At 43.4% G+C, this 24,599-nt stretch overlaps 1 protein-coding gene across 3 annotated transcripts in view; it reads right to left on the bottom strand.

Moving 5' to 3' along the window:
- Nucleotides 1-24,599, bottom strand: part of ARHGAP1 (Rho GTPase activating protein 1) — a 44,770-nt gene that overhangs the window by 13,847 nt on the left and 6,324 nt on the right. For 2 of the 3 annotated variants that reach the window (XM_075837903.1, XM_075837901.1), the window contains exons 2-9: nt 21,878-22,024; nt 19,328-19,420; nt 11,823-11,910; nt 8,676-8,807; nt 6,012-6,098; nt 4,273-4,371; nt 2,449-2,556; nt 2,289-2,368 (exon numbers count right to left, since the gene is read on the bottom strand). In XM_075837903.1, the coding sequence (XP_075694018.1) occupies nt 2,289-2,368; nt 2,449-2,556; nt 4,273-4,371; nt 6,012-6,098; nt 8,676-8,807; nt 11,823-11,910; nt 19,328-19,420; nt 21,878-22,019 (829 nt within the window). In that variant the 5' untranslated portion in view covers nt 22,020-22,024. Of the gene's footprint in view, nt 1-2,288; nt 2,369-2,448; nt 2,557-4,272; nt 4,372-6,011; nt 6,099-8,675; nt 8,808-11,822; nt 11,911-19,327; nt 19,421-21,877; nt 22,025-23,725; nt 23,795-24,599 lie in introns of those variants that run through there. The other variant, XM_075837902.1, reaches the window with a different exon arrangement.

Here is a 24,599-nt window from a genome sequence, read left to right as displayed (position 1 = left end):
TTGGCATATATCTGTGACTTTTGCCTGTATCTGCGCCAGTGATCTGTAGCGGGCACTTGCTATGCACATTTTGCAACGGGCAGCATTTCTTTTATAGATGTAGCCTCATATACATATATTTTGTATACCCTATTGGCATTATATTCTACTTGTGCGCACGGCGTGTCTAGTATTGGGACGTGTTTCAGAGTTTGGTTGTCTCTTGATTCCCTCATGGTATGTTGTTCCTTCACTGTAATTGACATCGGCACCAAAATCAGTTAATGCGTATAATGTACAAACGTGAGCGCCACAATTTCCGTTGCCCACCCCCGGTAATGGAGGGGGGGGGCCCCAGACATCTTGGCTGAATGGGGCCCAGAAATTCCTGATGGCGGCCCTGGCTAGGGCAGACAAAGAGAAATGGAGTTTCCCCAAAAGCTTTGTCCTGACCCTACAATCCAGTTAATAAGAACATGTTACGGACGTACTGCTCACATAGATCCTTATTATTCTCCCTGATTTATTGCAGATTTCTATTTGCTAGAACCAATCCAGACATAATAGTAATGATATTTTGCAATAATTGTGTTACCCATTACCATCTCAAAAGAGGATGCAATCAGGACATCACTGCGTATTCTTTATGCTCGTGACATTACCGTGTGCATTAGGTCATGTTCACACTGCATTTGCAGAGTACATTCAGCGTTTACACCGGGTAAACGTCCAGCGCATAGGTCCCGATTTAATCATATTCCCAAAAAAGTGTAATTGGGCTTACGCTAACGTACACTGCAATCGCAGTGTGAACAGAGACTTTTCCCTGCACTGTGACCTCAGCGTGTCCATTATCCCTGTACTGTGACATCGCTGTGTTCATTATCCCTGTACTGTGACATCGCTGTGTTCATTATCCCTGTACTGTGACATCGCTGGGTTCATTATCCCTGTACTGTGACATCACTGTGTTCATTATCTCTGTACTGTGACATCACTGGGTTCATTATCCCTGTACTGTGACATCACTGTGTTTATTATCCCTGTACTGTGACATCACTGTGTTCATTATCCCTGTACTGCGACATCATTGGGTCTATTATTCCTGTACTGTGACATCATTGGGTCTATTATCTCTGTACTGTGACCTCACTGTGTTTATTATCCCTATACTGTGACATCACTGGGTCTATTATCTCTGTACTGTGACATCACTGGGGTTAGTTATCTCTGTACTGTGACCTTACTGGATTTATTATCCCTGTACTGTGACATCATTGGGTCTATTATCTCTGTACTGTGACCTCACTGTGTTTATTATCTCTGTACTGTGACATCATTGGGTCTATTATCGCTGTACTGTGACATCATTGGGTCTATTATCTCTGTACTGTGACCTCACTGTGTTTATTATCTCTGTACTGTGACATCATTGGGTCTATTATCGCTGTACTGTGACATCATTGGGTCTATTATCTCTGTACTGTGACCTCACAGTACAGGGATAATAAACCCAGTGATGTAACAGTGCAGGAATAATGCACACCGTATGACAGATTTACTACTGTGTCTGCATCTAAGTTAACCAAGATTTGGTATACGGAAAAGTGTCTAGCAAAACACCAAATTTGTCATACAGAGTGCATCATTATGATAAATTTAGCGCATCTTCAGACTGCTTGGTCTAAATTTATGCTGACTAAAACAGCTTATTAAATTTGCCCCAGTGTTTATTATCCCTGCACCGTGACATCACTGTGCTTGTTATCTATTTACAGTGACATCACTGTGCTTGTTATCTATTTACAGTGACATCACTGTGCTTGTTATCTATTTACCGTGACATCACTGTGCTTGTTATCTATTTACAGTGACATCACTGTGCTTGTTATCTATTTACAGTGACATTACCCCTGTGCGGTGACATCATTGTGTTTATCATCTTAGTGTTGTGACAGTAAAGTGGTTAGAACAGGTGAGGGTCCCACAAAGCAATGTTGGAATAACCCCTTACTTATAGTAGAACTAAAATTTCCAATGGCCTTAGTGATAAGTGGAAGCAGCACGTAGTAGTGACTTAATGGGGTAGGTACTGAACAGGGCAGAAAATACAGGGTCAGAGGATTCACCAGGCCTGGAGTTGGTGGGGAAAAGAAAGATGCATGGTTCAGTGCCTAGTAAAAGTCTGTGTGGTTATAAAAAGGCGCTTCATATTCTCCAACACCAGCTCTGCATCATAAAATAACCGCAATAAACTTATAAAGGGATTGCCAGTAGCGGGTCATTATTCAATAAACCAGGGTACTGACCATTCTGCTTCAGATAAGCCACCGTCTCTTGCACAACTTGGGGAATCGTCTGATTGTTGTCGGGGCGCTTGTCTTTGAGTCTAAAAAGAACATAAAAAAGAATAAGAGAAAAACAGAGAGAAGATGCAAAAAAAGGTTTGGCTAATCACAAGAAACTCACTGCTGAAGGGACACCCCGAACTGTTGGTTTGGCAGTGGAGGCCGAGGTGGAGACGTTTTCTGGCTGGGCGGTGTGGTCTTCATTGTAGAGCGGATGAGCTCATCATATCTACAGAGTAGTTATTCAGAGAGGAGAAATTAATAGGACAGGCCCGTTTTATGTGACTTAAAGGGGTTATCTGCTTTAGAAAATCTATTTTAAAAACACCCTATTAGAGAAGTTCTGAGTTAGTAGAGGAAGTCCCCCATTCAGGACCATCATGCATTAGACAGAGCTGAAGAGGACTACAAAAAGTGTCTCTCGCTCTGGAGGACCCGGCCTGTCCATGCATTACAAAGATCGCTCATTGATTTCAATGGAACCCGTGAAATGCATCATTTCCCCTGCGGTGGCGCTGCAGAGATATTGGGCACTTGCTGCCGGGTTTACCCAAAGATTACAACAAAAGCTGGGGGTCTCAGCAGTGGGACTACCTGTAAAAAGATTATTGTTGGGGAAGACCTGACTTAAAAAAAAAAAAAAGGAAATTGTCCAAAACGGACAACCCATTTAAAGCGTCTCTGTCACCACATTATAAGTGCCCTATCTTGTACATGATGTGATCGGCGCTGTAATGTAGATTACACCAGTGTTTTTTAGTAAGAAAAACGATCATTTTTGACAGAGTTATGACCTATATTAGCTTTATGCTAATGCGTTTCTCAATGAACTGGGCGTGTTTTAATTTACTACATGGCCAAGTGGGCGTTGTACAGAGGAGTGTATGACGCTGACCAATCAGAATCATGCACTTCTCTCCATTCATTTACACTGCACATAGCGATATAGTTATATCACTATGTGCAGTCATATAAACACACTATAACATTACTGCAGTGTCCTGACAATGAATATACATTACCTCCAGCCTGGACGTGATGTGTATTCAGAATCCGGTCACTTCTGTAACGTCTCTGTGATATTTACAGCAAGGCAAGCATAATCTCAGGAGATTATGATGTAACCTGTCATTTCAAATGAGATTACGCTTGCCTTGCTGTAAATATCACAAAGACGCTACCGAAGTGACAGGATTGTGAATAGACATCCCTCCTGGCTGGAGGTAATGTATATTCATTATCAGGACACTGCAGTAATGTTAGTGTTTGTGTATGAGGCTGCACATAGCGATATAGCTTTATTGCTATCTGCTGTGTAAATGAATGGAGAGAAGTGTATGACGCTGATTGGTCACTGATTGGTCAGCGTCATATACTCCTCTGTACAACACCCACTTGGCCAAAAAGTAAAACACGCCCAGTTGTTCATGGAGAAACTCATTAACATAAAGCTAATATAGGTCATAACTCCATCAAAAATGATAGTTTTTCTAAATAAAAAACACTGGTGTAATCTACATTACAGCGCCGATCACATCATGTACAAGATAGGCCACTTATAATGTGGTGACAGAGCCTCTTTAACGAGAATTTTCTGCTAAAACAAATTACATGTAAACGTTGGTGCTTGCGTTGATATTTTAGGTAGGACACGTATGGCAATGCAAAACATTGTTTGTACCATAAGGAAACCGCAGCACCTACTACATGACATGCCTACCGTAGTGTTGAGTCCATCTTACACAAAGTAAGACATATGTCCGTCAGCAAGTTACCAGCCTAATTCTTGTATGGACAAACATATATGCAATGCGGCGCCAAGATTTCCGCTCATAGGCCACAAGTCACGTTTAATGTTCTCTAAAAAGAACTTTAACAATTAAAACTAGAAAGATTAGAGCCCCTTTAAAACTTTCACATGCACGCAGGTTATAATGATGATTACTTGAGTACTGGTTTTGGGATCCCAAGTCGATCAAACTTCACAACCTCCTCCAATTCATTCAGATAATTTGCGTAGAAAATCTTCCGACCAAACTTGAAGCTAAAGTAAAAGAATGAGACAGACTATGAATGTGCTCTTTACTTCATCCTTAAAGGGCATTTATGCCATATCCACAGGATATGTCATGTCAGATAGATGTGGATCCCACCTATCTCTACAACCGCGTCCCCTAAACCCCTTTCTATCTTTTTATGCGCACGCTGCCTCCCGGCCACTTACTGATTACATGATCGGGAGTTACGGAAACGGCATAACTCACTGAACTACGCTGTTTCCTTAAGTCCCATAGAACTGAATGCTAGTTACGGAAACAGTGTGGCTCACATGCTACGCTGCTTCTGCCATTCACTACTATGGGAGTTACAGAAAAAGCGTAGCTCGGCGAGCTGGAGAGCTGTCACACCGGAGAGCTGACAGCTCCTCTATACTACACCACACAGGAGAGCTGACAGCTCCTCTATACTACACCACACAGGAGAGCTGACAGATCCTCTATACTACACCACACAGGAGAGCTGACAGATCCTCTATACTACACCACACAGGAGAGCTGACAGATCCTCTATACTACACCACACAGGAGAGCTGACAGATCCTCTATACTACACCACACAGGAGAGCTGACAGCTCCTCTATACTACACCACACAGGAGAGCTGACAGCTCCTCTATACTACACCACACAGGAGAGCTGACAGCTCCTCTATACTACACCACACAGGAGAGCTGACAGCTCCTCTATACTACACCACACAGGAGAGCCGACAGATCCTCTATACTACACCACACAGGAGAGCCGACAGCTCCTCTATACTACACCACACAGGAGAGCTGACAGCTCCTCTATACTACACCACACAGGAGAGCGGACCGCTCCTCTATACTACACCACACAGGAGAACTGACAGCTCCTCTATACTACACCACACAGGAGAGCTGACATCTCTATACTACACCACACAGGAGAACTGATAGATCCTCTATACTACACCACACAGGAGAGCTGACATCTCTATACTACACCACACAGGAGAGCTGACAGATCCTCTATAATACTACACCACACAGGAGAGCTGACAGATCCTCTATACTACACCACACAGGAGAGCTGACAGATCCTCTATACTACACCACACAGGAGAGCTGACAGCTCCTCTATACTACACCACACAGGAGAGCTGACAGCTCCTCTATACTACACCACACAGGAGAGCTGACAGCTCCTCTATACTACACCACACAGGAGAGCTGACAGCTCCTCTATACTCCACCACACAGGAGAGCCGACAGCTCCTCTATACCTCACCGCACAGGAGAGCTGACAGATCCTCTATACTACACCACACAGGAGAGCCGACAGCTCCTCTATACTACACCGCACAGGAGAGCTGACAGATCCTCTATACTACACCACACAGGAGAGCCGACAGCTCCTCTATACTACACCACACAGGAGAGCTGACAGATCCTCTATACTACACCACACAGGAGAGCTGACAGCTCCTCTATACTACACCACACAGGAGAGCCGACAGCTCCTCTATACTACACCACACAGGAGAGCCGACAGCTCCTCTATACTACACCACACAGGAGAGCCGACAGCTCCTCTATACTACACCGCACAGGAGAGCTGACAGATCCTCTTTTAGTTACACATTTTGCCTTGGGAGTGCTTACCTTATTATAGGTTTGAACAAGATTAGTAACGTCTTGATGAACATTGTAGGATGGACAATGTACAAAGCCTTGATGTTCTTTTTATACCTGAAAGAAACATGGAAAGATATTTAAAAAGTCAGCCAGAGGGTTAAGAATTTAATGACAAAAGAGTAGTTTATTTTATATGCATGTTAAAAAAAAAAATTACAAAAAAATAATGTAGTGTCCATGGTAGAATAGTTAGGGTATGTTCACACAGAGTTTTTTGCAGGCAGAAAAATTTGCTTCAAAATTCCGTCTGTATTTGAGGCAGATTTTGACCTGCCTGCTCGGCGATTGCCGCGTTTTTCGCCTGCGGCCATTGAGCACCCCGGGTGAATAACGCAGCGAAAAACACTTTCTCTGCCTCCCATTGAGGTCAATGGGAGGTCAGAGACGTAAACGCCTTAAGAAAGGGCATGTCGTCTCTCTTTCCCACGAGCGTTTTCAGCCATTTTTGGCCGCGTTTTCCGACACGGTTTCCGCGTAAAAAAAAACAAAGTGTAAAAAAACTGTGTGTGAACATAGCTTTAAGGTTTTAGGCTTTGGTTCCCTTACTGGCATTTATTATTCTCGACTTTATTATATTGCGTCGACATGTTCTGTAGCTGTGTAAAGTCTCCAGTGGGGCTCACAATATAAATTCCTTTTATTAATGAGGTTATCCATTTTGAGGCCCAGTTCACACAAAGTCAATGGGAAGCAGAGATAGCGTTATCCGCGGCGGGGGGGGGGGGGGGGGCGAAAAACGCAGCGAAAAAAAACCTGCAAAGACCGTGGCAACAGAGTGCAGGCAGGTGAAAATCTGCCTCAAAATTCCTGAAGGAATTTGGGGCAGGTTTTTTCTGCCTGCAAAATCCTCCGTGTGAACAGGGCCTTACAGGGTGTTACTCTACAATGATGCATTACACAGTGCACTGTGAAATCAATGAGATGTCTGTGTAATGCACGGACGTGCCGGGTTATCCAGAGTGAGACGCTGTGTGTAGTTACTCTCCGCTCCGGCTAATAGATAAAGATCCTGACCACCCCTGAACTCAAAATTCCCTAAAATTATTTGAAAATGGGTTTCTAAAAGCAGACACCCCTTTAAGCATGCATTCACTTACTAGTTTTGGGGTGTGGGAACAACCCATACACACACACTATATAAAAAAAAAGGCACATCTTACCGAAATTGCCATGGTCAAATCAATAGGATACCAGTTTGGCAACATCTATGGGGGAGGGTTAAAGGGAAGCAGACAAAGTTCATGTCTATAGTACGGGCGCCTCTGGATAATGTTTAATGGGTGCCAAACTAATTGTCATATTTCAACGCAAGAGAAAATATTTCAGCGCGCTGCAAGAAAACAGGCGGTAAGAGGCTATTGATAAACAGTCCAGCACTCTTTCTGAATACTTTCCCTTTGCAGATGTCAGTGGGGTATATACAAACAGCTTCTTAATGGCTGCAGCAGAGCAGGAGTGTTTCTTGCCTACGCTTTCTCTATGGACACAGAGGAGATGAAAGGCAGTGTGGTTTGTCAGATCTCTACTTTCCAGATCAAGCACGGCTGCATGCATTTCACCCACCACTCATCGGGGTCACTTTCCAGCTTAAACACGAAGAACCATAAAAAAAAAAATACATAACGGTGGTGCCAGACGAGCACTTTTCCAGCTACACCTCCTGTAGTGAACTAAAGGAATAAAAGGGGAGCAAACCACGGGCAAATTCGGAATATAAGCACTTTTACAATCAGAACAAACCTAAAGAGTGTCATACGCGAGCGAACACTTGTTCCATGGGCAACTATTGGTCTCTATTTCCCCATAAACATGCATAATCGGCAAAGCATACATGTGTATTTTGATGGGGAGAAGGTAATAAGGTGCTGTTTGACCCCCTCTGGCAGCGGAAAATCTCCCACAGGAACAAAGGATCAGGCATGTTAAAATCCAACATGCACAATACTTGGTTTTCCCCTTACATCTACCATCCAGGGGGAGTCGGGAGACCCCTATACACAGACTTATGGCCGATCCCACCAATAAATCGACGGATTGGGTAAACTTATGTAATGTGCATGGGCAGCTTAAGGCTATAGGCACACGTTGCATATTTTGCTGCAGGAAAAACGCTGGTAAAAAACACTTAATAATGCGTTTTTGGTGCGGTTCTTACGTTTTGATGTGTTATTCGTCGCTGTTTCATGCGATTTTCCACAGCACTAGGCGGATACAATTCAAAAGGCTGAAACGCAAGATAAAGTGACATGCTGCGGATTCTAAAAAATGCACCGCAGGTCAATTTCTGTCCCGAAAAAACTGCAGCGGTTTTTGTCCTCTGAACTTCAGGCCCAGATTCCGTTTATGGCATAAAAATATTTCAATACGGCTGTGCCTTCTATACAACAACCCTCCAAGATGAGCCGCTACACATACACCTCTCTGCTAGGTTTCCTTGATTTAACCACGGGCACTGCTATAAAGCTCTGGCCTTTCTTTTTTTTTTCCTTCTTGTAAAAATGGATTCAGACCCTACAACTTCTCACCAAAACAAAAAATAAAGACGGTAATACATGTGAAATGACAACGCACTGGTGTCCTATGTCATCTTCATCTGTGAGGTTTGGGACAGGGCGCAGCGACTGCACTTACTTGCGATCAAACTCTCGATAGGCATCTCTCAGCCAGCCCAAAGACGGCTTGTTCTCACTGGTCAGGCCGTGGTGCAGGTAAACCAATGTGTAATCGCTCTCAACATACTGGTCCAATGTGTGTTTTAGATACCTGCAGGGATAAAGAAAAAAAAAAGTGGTAACGGTCACCATATTTTTTCCCCCAAGCATCAGACAACAAATGACACACACACATAAAAGTCTATAAAACAATGGGGTCGTCGGTTTTGGGTGGAGTTGCGATTTAACAGCGCATACCTTACCGTTCCTATAAAGGCCAATTTACGCCAAATGTTAGCAAAGTGCAAATATTGTTGTACCGAATAAGTCGAACGATAAACTTTGATGCATTGGAAAAGGCTTAAACTTCTAGTTATAAAAAGTTTTTTTTCTTTATTGTTTATTATATTTTTATTATTAAAGCGTACCTAAATTTTAAGGTGACTTTTCAGAGTAGTAAACCTACAAGAGACCTCTAAAAAAGGGAAGCGGGGGGTCCCCAAGAAACTATAGAGACAACCGAGAAGCAATGAAGCACAGGGGATGACACATCCCAATGGATAATATTCAAAATATAATAGTCACGTATTGTAAAAGAATATATAGATCTTTATTAATAAATAACAATACATGGTATCACATAAAATACAATAAACATACAAACAAACATATGGAGAGCAGCAGCACGGTAGACTAGTAAGTATACCAAAGGGTTAAGCAAACCTGACCCAGCTCAGAATCTACCATCCAAAGTCGAATCCCAAAAATACAAGATAAATGGTAGATATGTGTCGTAGGAAAGAATATAACAAGAGATGCTATGGAGACTGTATAATATATGAAGAACCATAATCTGCTATATAGCTCAGAAAATATATACAAGAATCAATTCTTGTATATATTTTCTGAGCTATATAGCAGATTATGGTTCTTCATATATTATACAGTCTCCATAGCATCTCTTGTTATATTCTTTCCTACGACACATATCTACCATTTATCTTGTATTTTTGGGATTCGACTTTGGATGGTAGATTCTGAGCTGGGTCAGGTTTGCTTAACCCTTTGGTATACTTACTAGTCTACCGTGCTGCTGCTCTCCATATGTTTGTTTGTATGTTTATTGTATTTTATGTGATACCATGTATTGTTATTTATTAATAAAGATCTATATATTCTTTTACAATACGTGACTATTATATTTTGAATATTATCCATTGGGGTGTGTCATCCCCTGTGCTTCATTGCTTCTCGGTTGACTTTTCAGAGTAAGCAGTCGTGTACATAAGGAATAACACTATTTGTGGCCATTGTAGGACTTGTGTTCTGCATTATTTAGCAGTTTTCCCCTCTTCAGGCTCTCTCGCTTATACTCCGTTGTCTCTGAGCTAGTGGCGGGTGCCTAACTGCTATCACGTCTTCTATACACTGCACACAGAGAGGAGACTCCTGCTCTCTTATTTCTATCACATATATAGAAGCTGCAGCAGCATGGAGGAGATTATACAGCAGTAATGAGCAGTGTAGCTGAGAATCCAGCACTGGGGGGACATAAAAATCTTACCAGGACCCTGTGTCTCTCTCTGCTCCTACTTCCTCTCCCATCCAGACTTATATGCAGCGTGTATTTCTGACTCTCTCTCTGCTCCCCCTCCCCTCCCCTCTCCATAGACTCGTATTGCAGGCAGTGAAGAGACACCCCCTACCTTCTGCAGCCCATGAATTCTGCTCTGTAACCAGGGATGGACTTTGCTTGACAACAAGGGGTGAAGAGAAGATTACAGCAAGGGAGACATCACTGATACCACAGATAGATAACATTACTGTGCCAAATGACAAACTCAGCACTGCTATATTTGTAAATATACTTTTGAGACTATTCCTCAAAAGTTTGTCATTTTCTTACTCTTCTTCCAACTTTTGTTTTCTTTATGCCCTGGAAGAACACACACTGGGAATCTTCCCTTTATATAATTTTGTCCTTATCTCTTTCTTGACACTTCCCTTGCCTCCTCCACCTGCTATAGCCAGAAAACTCCATTCTGTCGAACGTCCTTTTTGGAATAACAGCGAGTATGTTAGTATGTGAAGTGAGCAAATACTGAACTATGTATCAGAGTTCAGGATCCGACGAGCCTACAAAAGTACCAGAGGATCCCCAATAATGGGCCTTAAAAGGTCCAGCAAAACACAACACCGTTTGGAGCCCATCACTTGCCATTAGAGTCTATTTATTATGGGATGATTCGCAAATAAGATATCAATAATGTCTAATAAGTTATGTGTACAGTGATAACACAAAGACCCAACTGGCTAGTGGGGCACAACAATTATTGAACTGTGACATTACAATTCTACATAAGAAATAAAATTGCGTTTGCAAGTTCTCAGACAATCCAAAGCTTTCTGCAACCACTACAGGTTACATGTCACGATCAATAAAAGAAAACAAAAATACATGGCTGCTTTCTTCCAGAACCAGCACCACTCTTATCCACTGGCTGTGTCTGGTATTGCAGCTAATATCCAATCAATGGGTTAGCACTGCAATACCAGACAACACCCATGCACAAGAGTAGCGCTGTTTTTGGAAGAACTAACCCCTTTAAGGCAGCCTGTCTGTTGCCACCATAGGTAGTATAAAGGCTGTCTTAAAGGGATTATTTCTTCCAGAAACAGCGCTACTCTTTTGCATGGGTCTTGTCTGGTATTGCAGCTGTTGTCAAGCATCTAGTCCATGCGGATGAGCTGGCTTGGAAATTGGTGGGGGTGGAGTATTTGATTACATTTGCACAAGGATAAGTTGCATATTCCATTCCCGTGTGCCATTTTTTCTTGGGGGGACGGGGGGGGGACTACATACAAACAAATCATTACATGGAAACGAGCAGTGATGAACAATCCTATAAAGTTACAATTTGGATTCGTCTAGCAAAGGAGCAAACATAGAGGGGGGTTTTATACCGCTGAAAATAGCAATAAAACTATATGGAATGCAGAAGGTCAAGTACCAAATATGGAGAGCGAGCGCGAACCACGAGGAGGAAAACATCAGATTAAGAGGCCAGCTGGAAACACAGAGGACATGCAGACCACACAACATGCTGGGATTACTACATCCACTTACTGTAGGAGTTTGATGTGATCGAGCTGGTGACAGGGGGGGAGGCGGCAGGCACTGAACACAACAATCTTGCGCCCAAATTTGTCATCACCTGTAAAAGGAAAGGCAAGATATCATCTCATGAACGAAAAAAAAACAACTTGCGATCCACTTAGATATTTTGTAATTGTCATACACAAATGGGGCTGTCCTGAAGATTTTTCCCCCATGTAATAAACACTGATCGACGATTACAGCTATTCCATCGGCGCCGAATTGCTCCACTTAAATGGGAGTGAATAGGGACGAACAATGCTGAATATGATCGTTCGTCCCCTTATGTTTTGCATCTTGTTGGCAGCGCATCCTTGCGTGTGCTGCCGACAAGCGACCATTTTTTGGACCGCATAAAAAAAATCTGATCACGCTGATCGCTGGGAAATGATCGGGAATGAGCGTTTGTATGAGCACTGGTTCGCCCAATCATTTGCCTCGGTAAAGTGCTTTAAGAAGAGATTTCCTATCTTAGACATTTATGGCATATCCATAGGATTTAAATGTCCGATAGTGGTTGAACCCCCACCTATGACCCCCATCTATTGGGAAAATGAGGGTCGTCTGACCCCCATCCAGCAAGACAAGGCAATTGTGCAGACTGAATGAAGAATGTTTGGCTGTTTCCATAAGTCTTCAACTTCACTGGAGAGTGTCAAACGAATTGGCAGCTCCTACTTTATGCAGCCGCCGCTAGCTGCCTCAACTGTCATCCTTGATGTTTTAGAGCCAGTTATACAGGACTTCTTTAGTAGTAGGTAATGAGAACTTCAATGAAAAATAAATCCTGATCTGCGATTGACTATGCTCCCCTCGATGAATAGTGATCCGCGATGGACTCTATGCTCCCCTCAATGAATCGTGATCTGCGATTGACTATTCTCCCCTCGATGAATCGTGATCTGCGATTCACTATGCTCCCCTCAATGAATCGTGATCTGCGATTGACTATGCTCCCCTCGATGAATCGTGATCTGCGACTGACTATGCTCCCATCAATGAATCGTGATCTGCGATTGACTCTATGCTCCCCTCAATGAATCATGATCTGCGATTGACTATTCTCCCCTCGATGAATCGTGATCTGCGATTGACTCTATTCTCCCCTCGATGAATCGTGATCTGCGATTGACTATGCTCCCCTCGATGAATCGTGATCTGCGATTGACTATGCTCCCCTCGATGAATCGTGATCTGCGATGGACTCTATGCTCCCCTCGATGAATCGTGATCTGCGATTCACTATGCTCCCCTCAATGAATCGTGATCTGCGATTGACTATGCTCCCCTCGATGAATCGTGATCTGCGACTGACTATGCTCCCATCAATGAATCGTGATCTGCGATTGACTCTATGCTCCCCTCAATGAATCATGATCTGCGATTGACTATTCTCCCCTCGATGAATCGTGATCTGCGATTGACTCTATTCTCCCCTCGATGAATCGTGATCTGCGATTGACTATGCTCCCCTCGATGAATCGTGATCTGCGATTGACTATGCTCCCCTCGATGAATCGTGATCTGCGATGGACTCTATGCTCCCCTCGATGAATCGTGATCTGCGATTCACTATGCTCCCCTCAATGAATCGTGATCTGCGATTGACTATGCTCCCCTCGATGAATCGTGATCTGCGACTGACTATGCTCCCATCAATGAATCGTGATCTGCGATTGACTCTATGCTCCCCTCAATGAATCATGATCTGCGATTGACTATTCTCCCCTCGATGAATCGTGATCTGCGATTGACTCTATTCTCCCCTCGATGAATCGTGATCTGCGATTGACTATGCTCCCCTCGATGAATCGTGATCTGCGATTGACTATGCTCCCCTCGATGAATCGTGATCTGCGATGGACTCTATGCTCCCCTCGATGAATCGTGATCTGCGATTCACTATGCTCCCCTCAATGAATCGTGATCTGCGATTGACTATGCTCCCCTCGATGAATCGTGATCTGCGATTGACTATGCTCCCATCAATGAATCGTGATCTGCGATTGACTCTATGCTCCCCTCAATGAATCATGATCTGCGATTGACTATTCTCCCCTCGATGAATCGTGATCTGCGATTGACTCTATTCTCCCCTCGATGAATCGTGATCTGCGATTGACTATGCTCCCCTCGATGAATCGTGATCTGCGATTGACTATGCTCCCCTCGATAAATAGTGATCTGCGATTGACTACTCTCCCCCATTTCTCACATCAATCTGATCGGAAACCGTGGAGAATTGAAGGTGTTTTTTTGAAGTAGAACTTCACTTTAATGAAGAAACAAAAACTAAGAAAGTGCAGAAGAGAAGACAAGGAAAACATGATGACACGGGCAGCAGTGGGGGACTTAGATGGTAAAAGCGCATGTTGCCCAATAGAGAGTGCTTCCCAGGGACTGCCACTATATTTTTCCATGGGAAACCGGAATCCTATCACAGACTGACAGCAGCCCGAGGCCGTCAGAAAACAGCCCTCCCGTAGAGCAAAAAAAACAACTGGCAGCTATTAATATCAGAGCAGGATGCTGCAATGGGCTGTTCTGGTTATATTGTTATTATGTTAGTTCCTTTGACATAATATATTACACGCGGATCTCCGGGTACAGCACCACTCCTCTGTTTACACGTCTAGGTAACGGCAGGTCATCCAGAAGAATGACACATCCTGCGACCATGGTGATCGATTAACACCACCTGTCACACTTACGTGGCGTGGATGACCGGTCACAATGCAAAAATACAAGCAGGGAAGGGGCGGCGGAACTGTGCAGAATTGTCAAAATTATAAGTTTATTATTTTTCCTATATTATGACCATAGGAATTTGAGAAAACCCCCTTTAACATTTTTTGGCTTTTGGGCCTTGATGTCAAGAGCAACATTGCATCTTTTGGACTGCTGCGTTGTAAAAGGTGAATTTTTTTTTTTTTTACATTTTATTCTTAGTTTCCCCAATTTTTGAGTAATAAGAAGGGCTTTCTTATTACTCAAAGAGGACCGTCATCTCTCCTGACAGGTCTATTTTAGTAATATTCCCAAAGAAATAACAATTCTGGAACATCTTTGCTTACAACTCTGCATTGTATTGTTCCTCTGTTATTCCTACTGTAAATTATCAATAAATTGACAACTGGGTTTTATCCTTAGGCCCTGTTCACACAAGAGTGTTTTGCAGGCAAAAAAAAACCAAAAAAAAAAACAAAACAGCCTCCGGATTCGGTCAGGAATTTTGAGGCAGACTTTGACCTGCCTGTGCTTTTTTGCTGCAGTTTTCACAGAATTTTTGCTTGCGGCCATTGAAGCAAATGCAAAGACAGTGGGCAAAAAAAATGCAGCGAAAACCACTCAGAAATAAAAAAAAAAAAAAAAAAAGCTCCTCTGCCTCCTATTGAAATAGATTTCAAAATCAGCGATAAAAAAAACTGTGTGAACAGGGCCTTAGAGACGGACACGAATAGCACTAATTGGACAGTGTCAAACTGTGCGGTAAAAAACACCCCCAACTGGAAACAGCCGGTACTCAATTTATTCACAAATTTCTAGGAGGAATAACAGAGGAACGGCACAACAGAGTAAAAATGCTCCAGAATTATCTCTCGAGGAATACAAGTATTTCATAAAACTGACACATTAGGAGAGGAGACAAGTCCTCCTTAAGGCAAACAGTTCATTGCTGCCCCTGAACCCACGCGCCAGCCCCTAAGCCTAAGGTATGTGCGCCACTTCCCCAACTAGATTACGAATGTCCCTGAACCGCACGATTCGGTTTAAAATCCTGTCCTGAAGCTATATATGGATCATCAGAATGATAATTTTATTTAAAAAAAAAAGTCTCTTCTGAGGAAATAAATAATATTCTGATATTTTAGAAAACTCATATAACGAAGCCTTAAAATGTTTTGCATATAAATATATATATAGTCTTTAACTAGACAAAAATGAAGAAACAGAAAAGAGAAGTGAGGTTGTTGCTCTGGTTATTAGGCTCCGAATGAGAAGAAGAACTTGAGTCCGAGGTTTTACAGCCGGAGCCGAGCAGACATGACGCGCCGCGCAAACTATGCCAGAAATGTATTGGTCTGGAGAGAAAAATAAGACAAAGTCTGGTAACTGCTTCAAATGATGAGGACCGCCTCAAAACACAGGAGACGGATCTATGAAACCCGGCAGAGAGGACCCTGAGAACATCACACGGAGGCGAGATTCACACCAACGAGTGCAAACTCGGACGGAAAAAGAAGCCTCCACGCGGGTCCAGTTTTCACGGACCCCATAGACTTGAGGCCATCGAGGGATCCGTGAAAACGGAAGAAAATAGGACGTTCTATTCTTCAATGGACCCTTCACACAGTCCGTTGAAACAGCCATGTGAACGACCCCACTGAAATACATGCGTCCGTGTGACGGCCATTGTTTTAACGGCCGTCACATGGACGTATACTACGGTCGTCTGAATCCGGCCTAAAGGTATATTCAGACCATGAGGGAATTACAAATTCTGCACCGCAAATCAGTGTCAATTTCCAGTACATGCGCATTGGGTTTTTAAAGCGTAGCTGAAAATTCAGAGCGGAAACATGAGCACGCGGCGGATTTTCATATCTATGCTCATTATTCAGCGAAAAAGCCACAGATTTTCCACGAGAATTTTACCCTTTGCGACGTATAGGTTAAAAGCCGCAGTAAATCTGCATAAAATACATGTGAATTTTTCTGTAGATTTGCAGCAAAATCTGTGGCGGATGTTTTACGCCAAATCTTGTCTCCCCAAGGCCGGTTTCAGACTGCCACGATACAGCTGTCTTACAACACAAGGACCCCCCCCCCCCCCCCCATAATTCTACAGGCCCACACTTACAAATGCAAGACTTGGACCACCATAAGATTCTATGACGATGTAATAAGGACCCTAAAAAAGGCTGTCCTACAGCCGTCTGAAACCAACCTAAGGCTTTATTCACACACACTTAATGTGTCACAGTTTTTTGGGCAAGAAAAAAAAAAAAAAAAAAAGTATTTCAAAATAATCCTCAGGAGTTTTTTGCAAATAGTGTGTTTTACTACCTGCATATTTTTAATGAGGCATTTGTCACATTGCAAATCAGGTGATTAAAAGAGAACATAGCGTTTTTCTAAAAAAAAAAAAAAAAAGCTATGTGTGAAGCTACCCTAAGGCCTCATCCTCACATCCTTCACCGTTTTCACGTCTGTTTAAAACGGATTAGTGTGTCCGTTGTGACATTCGTGTGGTTTCCGTTGTCACCCAGCGTGAGTCCCGGTTTGAATATAGTGACTTCTACAATGAGACATTATAAAAAACAAGTTGCAGATTAAAAAAATAAAAATAAAAAAAAAATTATTTATATATATATATATATATATATAGTGGTTTTTTTCCGCACAAACAGCGCCACTCCTGCCCTTCAGCTACGTCTGGTATAGCAGATGATTTCCATTCAAGTTAATGGGACTGAGCTGCGATACCAGACCAAGCTTCATGACAACAGTGGCGCTGTTTCTGGAAAAAAAACAAAAATAGCCGACACTTTCGTATACCAATTATGGACAACCCCTTTAATAGTTGCCTCCACATCAGACCCTATAGATAAATCTGCTCAATCTTACTACGTTCCAATGGGCGGTTTAGCAGACATGTTTTAACAAGTTAACAATCCTCAAATACTTCGTTTTGCACTGCCGGATCTGCTGAACACCTAGGGTTTTCCCCTGTGCATTCTGCTTTCTGCAAAGACTTGAAAGTAAAATGATAATATAATGTGGCCATGGAGGTGGTGTAAAGTGTGCCACCCATCTGTGCCCTATTCTAGCAACGCCCTTGCAGCCAGACAGCCCGTCCGACTATTATACAAAAAGGTATATGGCCTCAAATATTCCCGATATAGAAAAATGCAGTTGTTATGTTGATCCCAGAGTGATATGCAGTTGCGTTATATTTCCTGGCGTATAGACAGTGTAATCTTTATAGTGGATTTCCTACTCCAGTGAACGTATGAGAATATACTAGAGAATTGCAAGAACAGCCATTTCCACATTTAGTGATGCGATCGGAATTGCTACAAGCTGGTGCAATGTGATAACAAACCAGGGTGGTAGAGAGAATCCCTATCCCTGTGGCATCCCTGTGAGCCAGTCAGCAGACATAGGTCACAGTAAAGAGTGGCACGTGGCAGTGGCACGGGAGCTCAGTGTTAATGTCCTGTAACAATAGAGCCATCCGTTCAAATACAATCAGAGCAAAATCTGCACAGAGGTTCACGTCCGTCCCACGCATTTCCTCCTGACAATATGGCTTCTTCTGACACTTTAAAAAAAAACAAAAAACACAAAAAACAACAACTTACAGGATAACTGGCTTAGAGTTAAATTCCACTGTTCTACAATCTTCCGTCTGACTCCTACCAAAGATCCAGCAGGTTACCAGTAGAAGTCAGATGAAAAGTAGCACGACTGTAGAATCAAACTACCCAGCCTTGTTTGTAGTCTGTAACCACGTATACACGAGTCGGCAGAGCAGCTGTATACACAAAACGGTAGGAGTTTTTCTAACCAAGACTATTTACAAAGTCGCTTCATTTTTTATTATTTTTTTTTAGATTCTCTGGAATACTACAAAAATGTATTGCGAAAACGTGCATGCTGCCTATAAAGGGTTATTCCCATCACAAAAAGCGATGACATATCTTTAGTATTTGGCATCACTTTCTGATTGGTGGCGGTCTGACTGCCGGGACCCCTACTAATCTGAAAATTAAAGTGGCCAGAGCGCTGCGTCCCCTTCAAAGATTTTCCCAGCACCGCGGCTCTCCCAGCCACCCACAGGTAACTGCAGCACAGCTAAATTTAAATGCTGGGGGTCCTGGCAATCAGACCCCCAACAAATCAGTTCCCTGTGCAGCAGGTGGCCGGGAGTAGCACTGTGCAGGGAAAAACTTTGAAGGGGACAGATTGCTCTGGCACCCATTAATGTTCGGATCGATGGGAGTCCCGGCAGTCGGACCACCACCAATCAGTGATGGCCCATCCTAGCGATGATGGGAATCATGTGATAGAAATAACCCTTAAATTCCAAACCATCATCCTATATTTTAATATTATATACATATTTAATATTCATCCAGTGCTCTCGGCACAGGGAGAGGAGGGAGCTGTTGCAATCTGTTGCGAAGCATTGAAGCCGCCTCTCTGTGCGGCCTTCATTCTCAGACTGCCATAAACAGCACCTGTATTCTGCGGACAGCTCCTGGAGAGCAGTAAAATTACTGGGATTGCCCTCTGCGGTCCCCCCTTATTAGCCGAATCGCTCCTGTGTGGTGGCTGTTTGGGTAATACAAGTGTATTTGGGCAGAGTCATCATGCCAAGGAGCATAATAATGCCATGGACACATCTAGGAGATACTAATACAGCAGAGTGACGTCACCATTAACAGACCGGTGTATAAAGAAGATCTTACCAGCCACTTCCACAATCTGGTGACGGGCGATGTCGTAGTAAGGGTCATCCCAGCTCAGGTGAGTGATGGGGTCAGGAGAAACCTTAGAGTTCTCTGTATTGAGGGAAAAAAAAAAAAAAGTGGTGGTTATAATAAAGTCCCGCACATATCCCCAGAATCCCCAGTATATGAATAGCGGTAGATCCATGCTAGAATGATATGAGCCTCTAGATTTTATTTCCATACAGAAAGTTTACATTTAGAATGGACTGAACCAAGTTAAACGCTGCTAGTGCCCACCCGGCCCCCTATACAACCGTGCGCAAAACGTAACCTAAAACAGTTTATTAAAGTTGTTGTCTAGGATCAGAAAATAAAAAAAGGACAAACCCTTTATTTTTATCTCGTAACTGCAGTTTCCACCAGGAGCACGAGGATCGTTTTCGATATTCCCTTTTAACTTATTTTTGAGCAGATCATAAACATTATTTGTAAGCCGGTAGCAAATTCCATAGTGCAATGACCTCCTAGCTCCTGGGATTTGTCCAGCCATGTCGATTAGAATATTATTCAACCTGCGGCTGTCGGGGCATGCTGGGAGTAGTAGTTTTGTAACAAAGCCACAAGTTGGAGACCAGAATAGTTTACAAATAGCCCACAACTGGATAATTTACCCCATAACAGGAACATTACTCAGACAGTCCATAGTGAGGTCAGCGTACCCTCGAAAACAAACACACCTGGTAATACTTCACCCCCAAAAACGGCCGACCTTGCTGTGTATGGAAGAAAATACCAGTTAAATGAACCAAGTCGCATGTGATTCTGTGCAACGGTGTGTAATAAGGTGCAGGACGTCGTCACACAGTTCCTTATATACGGTATGAACAGTCGCACACTTCATGATATATAGAGAACTGGGACTATACAAAAATAGTGGGCACCGCTAATGTGAACAATGGGGTGCTACATAGGTGTCTAAAAACATTAGCAAGAAAAGAGCAAAGTTGACCATTTCAATTCTGCACTCCCAGTATTTAAAAAATAAATCTTTATTGATCCCAACAAATACCAAAAACAATAATCCTTATCAATCCCCCCCACCCCAAAAAAAAGGGTGAAGTGCAAGTTCAACGAATGAATAAGTGGCATCCAAATAATACGAACAACTTAGGATGAAGTGAGGCCCTGTTCACATGGCGGATTTTGCATGGCGGGTCCTGCCGCGGTATTATTCCTGCCGTCTGAAGATTCCTCCTTCCGTTGCCTCCAATGGGAGCTTTGGGCGGAATCCGCCCGAAGATCAAGCAGGACGCTTCATTTTCCGGCTAGGTGAAAAACATCAGCTAGCGGGAATAAGAAGAGTCCTACTCTCATTGAAATGAATGGCAGGCGAAATTTTGCCGCAAAAACTGTGCTGTGTGAACAGGGCCTAAGAATAATGTGGTACAACCTAATCAGTAAGAGTACCGCAGCATAGAAAGCCCACACATATAGCCGATAAGTCCAGCTTCTTCAGAGGCGTACAATGGGGATTATTTTGTTGGTGGACCCCTTTGCAATTTGTGTCGTATATAAAAGTTTATTACTTCATGTGTCACATGTGTGGCATTATTGTGTATTAACGTTTTCATTGCCTGGTCGTTCTGCAGGGGAACCTCCATATTTCAGAGGACCCAAGTAACATAGCGTGCCCTAACAGCAGGCTTACAGAACAGACCGCTCTAGGGTCCTTTCTGGGTCCCCAGCGCTGACTGCAGAGGGTTTCCCAGTCTCCGATTGCATCACCGGGAAAAGCTGGTGATGCGATTCAATAAGGGAGTCCCCTTTGATCATGACGCAGTGATTAAAGGGTTAAGCTGCCTGGATCAGATGTTCCTCCGATCCTGGACAGACCCAGGAGGCTTCTCTAAGAACAGGGGCTCTTCGTAACCGTTTCTGCTTGGAGAATGTGGGTTCACTGGAGCGCTCATTATCCTCTTCTACAGCGGCACCAGAAGACATCGCTATAGATTAAGAACCTGCCGCGTCAAAAGACGGTCGGTGGTCATTGAAGAGTTAAATTATGTGTCAACTTTGCTCTTTCTTGCGAATATAGAGAACAGGGGACACAAAAAAATAAAAAGTACCCCCCCCCCAACAAGTCCTAGAGCGGTTCTCAAAACCCTATACAGCCATGATTAGGTAGGTCTCGGAGAGTTGGGTGACAACCAATATGGCTGCTAAAACTGTCCCTCAGCTTTCCTAAGCAGGTTTATCTGCTAACTTACGCAGCCATATGGAAGCCGAGGATGTATCACTATGTAACTAGGCAGATTTACCATTCAGAAGTTTAGGAAAGCTGGGTGACGAACCACAACAGAGCTATTATGTGGCTATATTGGCCGTTGCCCAGATTTCCCAGTAATAAGGCTCTGTTCATACGTGCGTTTCGGAGCCTCGGTCACAGATTTTTAGTAAAAAATGCTAGAGAAGAATAGCGCAGCATGCTACGCTATTATTTATGGGTTTATTTTCCCTTTATTCGCGGTAATCTGCAATCCAAAGAATGACAACTACCCCCACCATCACCTGACTTGGGGAAGTCCTGAACGTCGTCGGAAGGCCAGTTCCGGTCATCGAGAGACGCCAGCTTCAGCTGGTCCAGGGATGGAGTGGTTTCATCTCGTTCCAAGTCGTCCTGCAGTTCTGACAAAGCTTCTGAAGTCATCATGTGCTCTGCAAGAAAAATCGACAAACCAGACTGTTAAATTACTTAATACTCCGAAACCACACAAAAAACATACAAGTCATCACCATCCAGTACTAGCACCACCACCGTAATATACATGCTGGGGGTTGTAGTCGAACAAGAGCTAAAAACCACTGCACTATGTGAATAAACGGTTATGGTTGCTCATAGCAACCAATCACAGTGCAGCTTTCAATTTTCATAAGCCCTATAAGAACTGAAAGCTGTGCTGTGATTGGTTGCTATGGGCAACAAAGACAATTTGTAAGTTAGACAGTTTTATGAATCTCCCTCAAATGGGATTTTCAACCTGCGTCTCTCCAGCTGTTGTAAAACTACAACTCCCAGCATGCCTGGAAGTCAGCAGTGTGTATCGCTTTTGACGACCTTGAAGGGGTTGTACAGAAGAAAAAAAAACATGGCTACTTTTTTGCGAAAACAGCGCCACACCTGTTCACAGGTTGTGTGTGGTATTCCAGAGCAGCCCCATTCACTTCAGTGAAGATGAGCTGCAATACCAAACACAACCCATGGACAGGTGTGGTGCTGTTTTGGGACGAAAGCAACCATGTTTCTCTAAATCTGCAAAAGCCCTTTAAAAACTGTAGGGTTATCCCGCTTCAGGGAAATAAAGCGGACTGCCATCCTTGACTCCTGACTAATCCTCGCTATCGACTTGTCAAGTATTCTATTCAGTTGTTTCTCATTTGCTGGCTGACACCGGTACGGCGGCCATTCTATCTACCAAAAAGGTGGTCACCCAGCTTCCTCAGGCTCCTGAATAGAAAATCTGGCTAGTTACGACAAGGCAGCAACTACGCAAAACATCTTCCAATAACATGTGTATACACGCCCGCGTTGTCCGCCTTGGGACTTCACATTGGAAACTGAGAGCTCAAACAGCTCGGACTTGCCAAAACGTTTTCTTGCTATTTTTCTGCCGCCCTACACAGAGTTCCCTCCATTTTCTTGATCCAAAAAAAAAGTAAAACGACTACGCAAGTTCTCCATAGGTCCCCAATACACGGCGAATTTTGGTCGTACGTTAATTGCGGTAAAAATCGTATAATGCGACCACAATGTTACCCTATGGGAAAAACCATGGACCTATATTATGTATGACAAGCAATATGCTACCCATTGTGGTGGTCACCCAGCTTTCCACAGACTCCGCATAGCGGTGCATACAAATTTTACGCTCAGTTATATATCCCCCCCCCCCCCCCCCCCTCATCTGCTCGGTATATATAATTCTGATGTTCTTTTCATAAACCCAGAAGATCAGGATGAGTAAAGCCATTGGATTTATTTTATTTTGTTCCTAAACCTCATAACATTTTGGAAGACGGCCAAACACGGAATTGACACGGTAACACGATTATCATCAGTAAAAACAACGCGGAATCCATGGCTGCCGGTAAAACCGCCTCTATCATTCCCACATGTGGATGTAAGAGTTTGTGGAGGTCGCAAAACGGTTGAAGTGGGAGAGGACAGTGATCAGAGATATTTCTGATATCCCTTAAAGGAACACTTGTCAGTCAAGGCTGATAAAAGAGAGCAAAAGATTGCATTCAACTGCACAGCTAATGAATAAAGGAAAGACTCTAGGCTTAAAGTCCCCTTAAACAACCATCCGGTCTCAGGACAAAATTATAAATGTGATGGGGTATACGGAGTAATATTACCTGGTGCCCTCCAGTTGCCCCCTTCTGCCATGGATCCCCGTTTTAGGGTCCGGTGTTTGAAAATGGCTTCAGTGCTTCTCAGACTGAGTCTAAGACCCACCCTCTGGATTGGACAGAACTGCTCACGTGAGCAGCTCTGGCCTATCCGAGACCAGTGGGAGTGTCTCAGACTCACTGAAGCCATTTTGGGACAGCACAGAGGGGACCCTAAAACGACAGATCAATGGCAGAGGGGCACCAGGTAATATTACTCCATATACACTATCATAGGGCTGGGCGATTATGACCTAAATCAAAATCACGATTAATTGAACATGTAACCTCTATTACGATTAGTTAGGCCACACCTCTTTTTGCATAGAACACACCCTATTGGCATGCGACGTCATTAATTAATATTTATACCCTGAGCCTGCAGCATACTACTGTATATAATATACCCCCTGGCAATGCCCCCCACACAGTATAATGCCCCTATAGTGCTCCCAGCACAGTATAATGCCCTATAGCTGCCCCCACAAAGCCCTAATAGTGCCTAATAAAATACATACTACCATAACCTCGTTCCAATGACAAGTGAAGGAAACCCCTCTGCTCCTCCGGTCTGTGTGGCTCAGTGCAGGCAGGCCCGATGACATCACTTCCTCGCGCCAGTATGCTCAGAGCCGTGAGCGTACAGCGATACATAGTGAATGTTAGAGCAGGGACCTTACAGCTCCCAGCTCTAACATTGGATTTAACTGTGTCCTGAGGATGCAGATACAGTTGAAACTAGGGAGGGGGACGGGACGAAATGCGCAAGATAACATTAGTTAATTGTGGTGATTTTTTTTATTTTTATTATTAGCAATTGCCCAGCCCTACCCGATCATAT

This window comes from Rhinoderma darwinii, chromosome 9, assembly GCF_050947455.1.
Source record: "Rhinoderma darwinii isolate aRhiDar2 chromosome 9, aRhiDar2.hap1, whole genome shotgun sequence".
NCBI lineage: Eukaryota > Metazoa > Chordata > Amphibia > Anura > Rhinodermatidae > Rhinoderma > Rhinoderma darwinii.
This window is presented reverse-complemented; position numbering and strand designations above follow the sequence as displayed.